The sequence below is a fragment of the Triticum aestivum genome, chromosome 6A, assembly GCF_018294505.1.
Source record: "Triticum aestivum cultivar Chinese Spring chromosome 6A, IWGSC CS RefSeq v2.1, whole genome shotgun sequence".
Classification (NCBI taxonomy): domain Eukaryota; kingdom Viridiplantae; phylum Streptophyta; class Magnoliopsida; order Poales; family Poaceae; genus Triticum; species Triticum aestivum.
In genome coordinates, this window is record NC_057809.1 from 201,479,383 (window position 1) to 201,487,444 (window position 8,062).

Below are 8,062 nucleotides of genomic sequence, written 5' to 3' on the forward strand. Positions count from 1 at the left end.
CTGTTGTATCTGTCTCCCTCTGTATGTACGTGTATCTTAGGAGACAAGATACCGGTCGCACTCCTTGTACCTATATATATATATATATGCCTAGTGCACGATCAATCAATTATCGATGCACCAAATTATTTTCTACGTAGAGAAACTGTGCGAGACAAGGACAAGGGCGAGGCACCGGTCGCCTTCGCTCACACGGACGCCGCGGTGATCAGAGGCTGCACACGCCCCCGACGCCGGCCGACCAGGAGTTGCCCCACCTCTGCATCGTCCCTCTCGGCAACAACGCGACTAGGATGGACATCTTCCAACCATGGCTTGTGCGACGGGGAACATGATGTTCATGTCTTGATTGTTCCTTCTTCCCTGTTGTTTTCCGTGTGATGCCTTGTTTGTCTCAGCGGCGCATCCCCTCATCCTGCGGAACACTGTATACCCGTTACAACACGCCGCCGCCTCCCTAGCCAGTCCCGCTTCCCCCTTCCCCCTTCCTATTGAGCCCCTGTGGTGGTGGTGGTGGTGGATGAAAACATCTCACCTGGAGGTGTGATGTCCAAATCCCAAATTTCCTCGCCAAAATTCCAGAGAACTACTTTGAATTTTGAAGCTCCCAAACTGTGACGAATTTCATCTCTAACGCATCCTTGTGGGGCGACATGGCAGGTTGGAGAGGGATGAATTGGAGAGGGAGGTGGGAAGACGGGGAGGAGGATGTAGCCAACGACGGCAATGCCGTTGCCCACCCCGCCGCCCAGAGTCATCACGGCAGCACCCTGCCCTCCCTCCCTCCAAGCGTCACTGCTACCATGGTGTGCTCTCCCTCTCACCGGTGCTTCTACAGCGAGACCCTAGTCGAACGACGGTTGGCATCGTTTATTGCATGGCCTTGCAGATCTACCACACTGTGCTCACCCTCATAGTCATTCGTCATACCACCTCACGGAATCGTGAGTTTGGCCGCCACAAGCACGCTCGTGCCACCGCAAGGTCCGTAATAAGATTGCTACCAGGGAGTAGAAGGGAAGATAGGCAGATCATGAGGGTCTCCCACTCCTCCATCCCCAGGTATTTACATCCCATAATTGTTGGGTTCGGTTATGTAGTCAAATGTTGGCATCTTCGCGATATTAATATATTCCTTTTATCGAAAATTTAGTCAAATGTTGGCATATGATTGGCCGTGTACGGTGTAGCATCACCATAACTGTGTCTTTCTTGTTTGATTTAGTGGCAGATTAGCAGTGGAATCGGTGTACACATGAGAACCAAGGCATCTCTGACTATAAAAGTTGATGAGTTGTAGCTGAAAATTCCGAATTCCTTCTCATTTAGAATCTTCAGCTTACGCTCTTCTAATTTGCAACAATTTTCCTCATCTAATGACACTCGATTTTTCTTGCATGACTATTGACTAGGCTGATAACATGTTCATGATGAAAAGACTTAAGAGCGCAGCGGCACTCCAAGCTTCAGAAGGTCCACTCTCTAGCGCAATAAATCTGGATTGTTTGCTTACCGTACTTTAACCTATCCTCACTTGGTTCTGGTTATAGTTTTTTTCCTTTCCTTCCAGTTGTTCCAATGGGATGTACTTAGAAGGATCGAGAGTACAGTGTCACATGCTGGAAGCAAGTCATTTGGTAAGAACTGATTCTTATTAAGCTCGATTAATATATATCAAGTTTAGAAGAATTTAACTTACATTCATCTTATGATTGTGTCTGCAAGTTTGATTCTTTAATTAATCTAACTAATGGCAAGAGAAAGTGATGTGTGCTAGAGGTGAACGGTTTAACGTCTGCTATTGCCTATTGACCACTTCAGTTAACATAGTGTTGCCTGAAATAATTAGAAAACATTCAGCTGTTTGTAACATGAGTAGAATGTGGACTGCTAGGAACTGTGAATTAAACAGATCATGGAGAATGGATGGCATTTTCATGTAACAGGACTGAGTATCAGTTTTAGCTTGAAAGTATATGCCAACTCTGTAGGTTCAAATGACTTTAAGTAATAATATGAGGAGCGAGCATAGGAGGAGCTATAACATATGAGCATGAGGGAGGATCAAATGATTATAGTGTCTATCAGCATGGGTAAAAGAAAACTGACAACAACGCCACCACGTGCAAAAATTATATTTGATTGATATCACAACAATAGAATGTTGAATAACAATGTAACATTATCTTTTCATTAGTTAATCCATTTGACTTCTGTCTGATACAATTGGCATGATATTTGGACAGGAAAGTTATTTGTTAACTTTGTATCATTTTTGTGTAAGCTAATAAATAAATGCACTGTGCATTTGCCTGCAATTTCCAAGAAGTTTTCCCTAATTTTGAAGTAATTGTTTTCTAAAGAATAAATGCTGGGAAAAAGGGTCATTGCAGTAATTTTTTCCTGAAGTTTTGTCATCTTGTAAAATGATATGAATAGAGGGTTCCCCGTTAAAAAATAGAATAGGCGCAGTCAATAGCTGAAGTGGAAGCATATAACTGCCAATTCAAATTGTTTTCATTCAGTATGATTGTCATTGAGGAAATAAACGAGACTAGGAAGTGCCTTCTCCAATGAATTCACATACTTATGGATCTTTCTCGCCAATTAGCAGTGTTTCAATTAAGTAGGATTGTTGTCATGATATATGAATATTTTTTTAACATGTGTAAGGAGGGTAATGCACGGATTCCACTTCTTGGGTCAAGATAAGAACATGTTGTTTAGTATGTCTACGTGGATGGTGTGTTGTTAGATGTCTACATCGGTATGTAGAAGGAAGTTTTGCAATAACAAGGTATTATGTTACAACCTCTGATTGGCAACGTTCCTCAAATATGCTGGTTGTTGTATCCTTGGACATATAAAAGCTTTTTCCATGATTTTTCTTTCTGCGGTTTCATAAACTGAACAATCTTCACGATGCACAAAGGACTTTTCATCTTGAAATTGTACTTCCATTGAAACTTTATCCTGCAACCATATATCATAAAGAGAATGGTGGGAGAATCCAGCTGACATTCAGTTAGAAATTGAAAAGGAAAATATAGCACCTCAAGGAGCCAGAATAAAATAAATCGGAGAATTGGATGAGCCAAAGACAAGCATATTCAGTAAGTCTTCTTAGCAAGTTATGTTCTTTCCCTTTCATAATTTTTTATCTACATGTCACATGGAGGTGCTCTTAGGTGTATGGACTGTTGGGTATCTTTGCCTTTCTTCCTGGTTCCATATTGAGATTTATATGCAGCTGTTTCATCTTCCAGTATCAACATTGCCTTCTTCAAATTCAGTGACCGTTCCTGTAAAAAATCCCTTCTAGAATGTAAATATGCACCGCGTAGTAGTAGCATATGACAGATCTATTGGTAGTAGACCATAATGAAAAGCATTAAGAACAACCCGGTGCATGTAGCTCCCGTTTGCACAGGATCCGGAGAAGGGTCCGTCCACTTTGGGTGAAAAGCATTATGAATTAAAATTTACAGGTGTGAATACTCTGATTCAAAATAATTACCATCCATTCCACATATTTGTACTATTTGGAACAGTTGATTTGTAAGTGTCCAAAATGCATATAATTTTATTTTGTACGCTCAACCTAGATATTACTAGCTTTTTAGAATTAAATGGAACTACATAGTGATTTCAGCTTCTAAGCAATATATTTATGTGCCTATCTAACTAATTCCCCTTCTATTTGAATCACAGGAAATAGAGAGTTTACCGGGATTCTGGGAGAAAATCTACATGGCATCATGAGGAAAGAGGAGTTGAAGTACGGCATGGGATACTAAATAGTGTAAATTGTACTTCTATTTTCTTCTTCAATTGGATCTTTCTCTATGGACCAATTTATATCGTATACTGAAATCATGTTATATTAAGAAGTATCATGATAGAGTTAGCTTGTCCAATGAATCGATATGTTTAACAATGGGAATTGGGAGGATTAATTAGTTGAATTAATGTTCTTCTTTTAACCTATTAGAGATCAAATGGATGAAACAATATACTATTATCTTTATTACATGGCAACATGATTCCACGCTGTTCATTTTTAATTTACACATAGATATCGCAAGCATTGTGTATTTATTTAATGTACGTGTTTTCAAACATTATTATTTATTTTCATACATGCATTGCACGTGTAAGCTTACTAGTGAAACAAAAACATTCTATCAGTTTGGTAGGTCTCAGAGGTGGATATCGGGGTCCAAAACGGGAAGTTGTGAATGGTTGGTAGCTCCGTGCGTTTTTCAACGTAGAAGATTCTGTTTTGGTTTCCGGTTTGATATTCCGTCTTTGTTTTTCCTCTCTGCTTTCATTTTTCACAGAAAATTCCAAAAGTTTCCGCTCCGCTTTTGGCTCGCACGACTCGGTAAGGTATTGTTTACTTCTGCAAAAGGAAAGAGTCTCGCTTTGGTTCTTCGAAAGGAAAAGTAAAATGTGTGAACAGTTCGTCGCTTCGCACCCAAGATTTACGAGTCGACAAGTCAACTAGCCGTTTCGAGATTGAGACTCGTAGAGTAAGCAGTCGTTTCAAGATTGAGACTCGTAGAGTAAGCGTGACTAATTAACACTAGTCGACACGGAAGTTGTGATTCATCGACTAGTCGACGCTGAAGTGTAGTCGGCCGTGGAATTGAGACTCAGACTAGTCTGTAGTCTATAGTCTTGTCTGGTCCTTGGACTCGTAATCTATCTAACAGCAGTATCAGATGAAATCTCAACTACATCGGCAATGCACATCAAAAACAGAACTCATCATAGACGACAGGTTGGCACGATATGATGGCCAACATTCGGAACAAATCAAATGCGCAGCGCACATGGAAAAATTAATGCACTGCAGTTGCTCCTTTCGGGGCCAAGATCTCGATCCACATGGAACACAAAGATGTTAAGAACTGATCAATGACATAAAAAGTGAACAGCACGACACCACACCCCTCTGTACCACCTAAATGGAATCATCTAAAATTAATACCCCGACAGATCACCCAAACAAATTGCATACAGTCGAATTCAATGGCAAGATTTGCTCACTTGCTGTTCCGGGTGGTATTGCTGACAGGAAAAGCTATTCAGCAACCTTGGAAACCTTGGGAACATCCACCGGGAATGTGTCGATCTCGTCCATCCAGGGGTTGTTCTGCTCCTTCGCTGGGTTCACTGACCTCAGCGCCTTCCAGACAGCGCTGTTGCATTTGAACCCCGAACCGAACGCTATCTGCCAGATCCTGTCACGCCTCCTGATCCTCCCCTTGGCCTCGCTGTAGGCCAGCTCGTACCAGAGCGAGCTGCTGGACGTGTTGCCGAACCGGAAGAGAGTCATCCGGGACGGCTCCATGTGCCAGTCGGTGAGGTCCATGTTCTTCTCTATCTCATCAAGCACAGCGCGCCCACCAGCGTGGATGCAGAAGTGCTCGAATGCCAGCTTGAAGTCAGGAATGTATGGCTTGATCTTCATCTTGAACAGCTTCTTGCCAACCAATGTGACCATGAACAGCAGCTGCTCAGAGAATGGCAACACAAGCGGGCCAAGCGTTGTGATGTTCGTCTTGAGCGCATCTCCAGCCACCGCCATGAGGTCCTTCGACAGTGCCACGCCAACCTTGCCGCTATCATCCTCCTCCTGGGTGACACAGCTGAAGCACTTGTCATCTGCGCCCTTGTGAGTTCTCACAGTGTGCACCAGCTCGTACTTGGACCTCCTCCTGTCTGACCGCTTGTTCGACAGCAGGATCGCAGCGCAGCCCATCCGGAACAGGCAATTCGACACAAGCATCGACCGGTTGTTCCCAAAATACCAATTCAGGGTAATGTTCTCGGTGCTGACCACCATCGCATACGAGTTGGGATGCACCTGGAGCAAATCCTTGGCCAGATCTATTGACAGGAGCCCGGCACTGCACCCCATTCCTCCCAGATTGTAGCTGACTATGTTCCCTCTCAGCTTGTAATGGTTCACCACCATGGCGGACAGTGACGGTGTTGGGTTGAACAGGCTGCAATTCACAACAAGAATCCCAATGTCCTTGGGCTTCACCCCGGTCTTGGCGAGCATGTTGTCGATGGCACCAAACATGCAGACCTGCGCCTCCTGGCGCGCCAATTCCATGGAGGGGTTGGGCGGCACGGTGACCAAGGCGGGAGGGATGTAAGTGTCCTCCCCCAGACCCGAGCGCTCGAGGATCTTGCGCTGGAAATCGAGGTTGGCTTCGGTGAAGTTGCCGGTGAGCTTGGAGCAGCGCATGAAGGTTTCACGCGAGCACCGGCGCTCCGGGCCGGGCTTGTAGCAGCCGAAGTCGACGAGGTAGACGGAGCGCGGGCGGGTGAGGAAGTAGACGGTGGAGAGGAAGACGAGGAGCGTGGAGCAGGCGATGACGGAGAGGAGGTTGAAGCGGAGGTGCGTCCACAGGTCGGCGACGTCGCCCGGAGAGAGCGTGGAGAGGTGGACGGCGATGAGCACGATGAGCGGGGTGAGCAGGAGGTACATGCCGTGGGTGATGAGGTAGTGGTACCCCAGCTTCACGTACTTGAGCCGCACCGACTGCAGGAAGTCCGGCAGCCGACGCGACGGCGACGGCGAGCTCGCGCGTTCGCCGGCGCTGGCGGCACCGGCCGGCTGCGCGCTGTCCTCCATCGACATGGTGCCCCTGCGGATCGAGGAAACGCAGATTTCGGTGGGTCAGATAAACGGCGGAAGAAATTCAAAATGCGAGATCTGGCAGCTGAAAGTTTTAATAACCCCTAGTAAATTCTAGACGGCAAAACGAATCTTGTATTGCCCCGGCACGAAGGTGCGAATCGAGATGCGTTTCGAGTTCATGGCCGCCTACCTCCCTCCCTCCCTCCCTCGGCCACCCACGAGGCAGTCCACGGCCGATAATAATAATACAACAAAAATACAGCACGTAATTCAGAACGGAAATGACACAGACGGATTCCGAAGCATGCATACCGCTCAAATGGCCGGAGACGGCGCCGGGTCCTCCTCCGCCGCCGCCGCCTTCTTCTGGCGCCGCACTCGTCTCTCTCCTGACCTTGCCGTCGCGAGCAACACGGAGGGGGAAGGAGGAGAAGAAGGGAAACGGAAGCCGGCATTTAATAGAGGGATGGCACGAGGGGGAATAATCGTGGTGGCCCACCGGTCGGCGACGGGGACGGCCAGCTTGGATGCAGCCGGCGGCTCGCGACGGACGGCTGGAATGGATCGTGGGGCGACGACCGGGCGGCCCGCGTCTGACTGGGCTGTTTAGTTGGGTACAGTTTAATGTACCCGTAAGGGCGTTCTGTTCCGCGGCCACGTGGGGCCTCGCATGCGCTGGTTTGCTGGGCTGTGCGTGGGGCGTCAGTGACAGCTGTGCGTGATTCGCTGCTTTGGAGGAGCTGGGGTATGGGTTTGGCGGAGAGAACGTGGTGGGAGCGAGCGATTGGAGTTTTCCGGCGGAACGGCCGGCCCGCGTTGGAACGCGATGTAACGACATCCGCGAATATTACTGAGCTGATGACTGTGTTTTTAAAAAAACAAAACGCAATGGTTCCCATGTTCTCTTTCTCCTCTGCAGATTTCAGGGACAGCTCGCCACATGCTGCAACCTCTGCATTCCAGCGTATTTTGCGAACAATATCACCTTTTAAAAAAACAAAAAATATTATTGTCTTGCTTGTGGACCCACCTGTCAGTGAGTGAGACTATAACCCGCTTGTGGCAAACTTGTGGACCTTCTTCCGCTACGAGAGTACACGAAGAACGTCAACACGTCTCCCATGATCGCGTGACAACCGCTTCGCTCCGGAAAAGTAGGATCACACGAGACGATCTAGGGAGGCGACGAGGGTTCCCTTGCGCGCTGCCGGTGACGCCGCCGGTTCCCTCTCTCTCCGTCGGCCGCTCCGGCGGCGGGAGGGAGGGGGAACCTCGGGTCTGTTCGTTTGGTGGGTGTGTGGTAAGGTTAGGGTTGAGGGAGACGCTGTCGAGGTCGTTGCGGTAGTGTCGCGTCGGAATAAGTTTTTTCGGACTCCATTCGCGGTTAGGCGAGGTTTTTGCCTT

General features: G+C 47.1%; 1 protein-coding gene and 1 long non-coding RNA gene across 3 annotated transcripts; one reads left to right on the forward strand and one right to left on the reverse strand.

The window, feature by feature from the left end:
- The first annotated feature begins 133 nt into the window (after window positions 1–133).
- On the forward strand, window positions 134–3,983 carry LOC123127264 (uncharacterized). Of its 2 annotated transcripts, none has more exons than XR_006462229.1 (5): window positions 134–541; window positions 661–1,062; window positions 1,226–1,473; window positions 1,551–3,113; window positions 3,712–3,983. It is a non-coding gene; the product is annotated as an uncharacterized lncRNA (long non-coding RNA). The 2 variants fall into 2 exon arrangements; XR_006462230.1 differs by having other exon boundaries at window positions 1,232–1,473.
- Window positions 3,984–4,836: 853 nt separating this feature from the next.
- LOC123127265 (3-ketoacyl-CoA synthase 11) lies at window positions 4,837–7,246 on the reverse strand. Its single transcript, XM_044546889.1, has 2 exons — window positions 6,971–7,246; window positions 4,837–6,665 (listed from the first exon to the last, which is right to left on the reverse strand). Exons 1-2 carry the CDS (start codon window positions 7,111–7,113, stop codon window positions 5,087–5,089), a joined length of 1,722 nt encoding a protein of 573 aa, XP_044402824.1. The 5' UTR covers window positions 7,114–7,246; the 3' UTR covers window positions 4,837–5,086.
- Window positions 7,247–8,062: the final 816 nt, after the last annotated feature.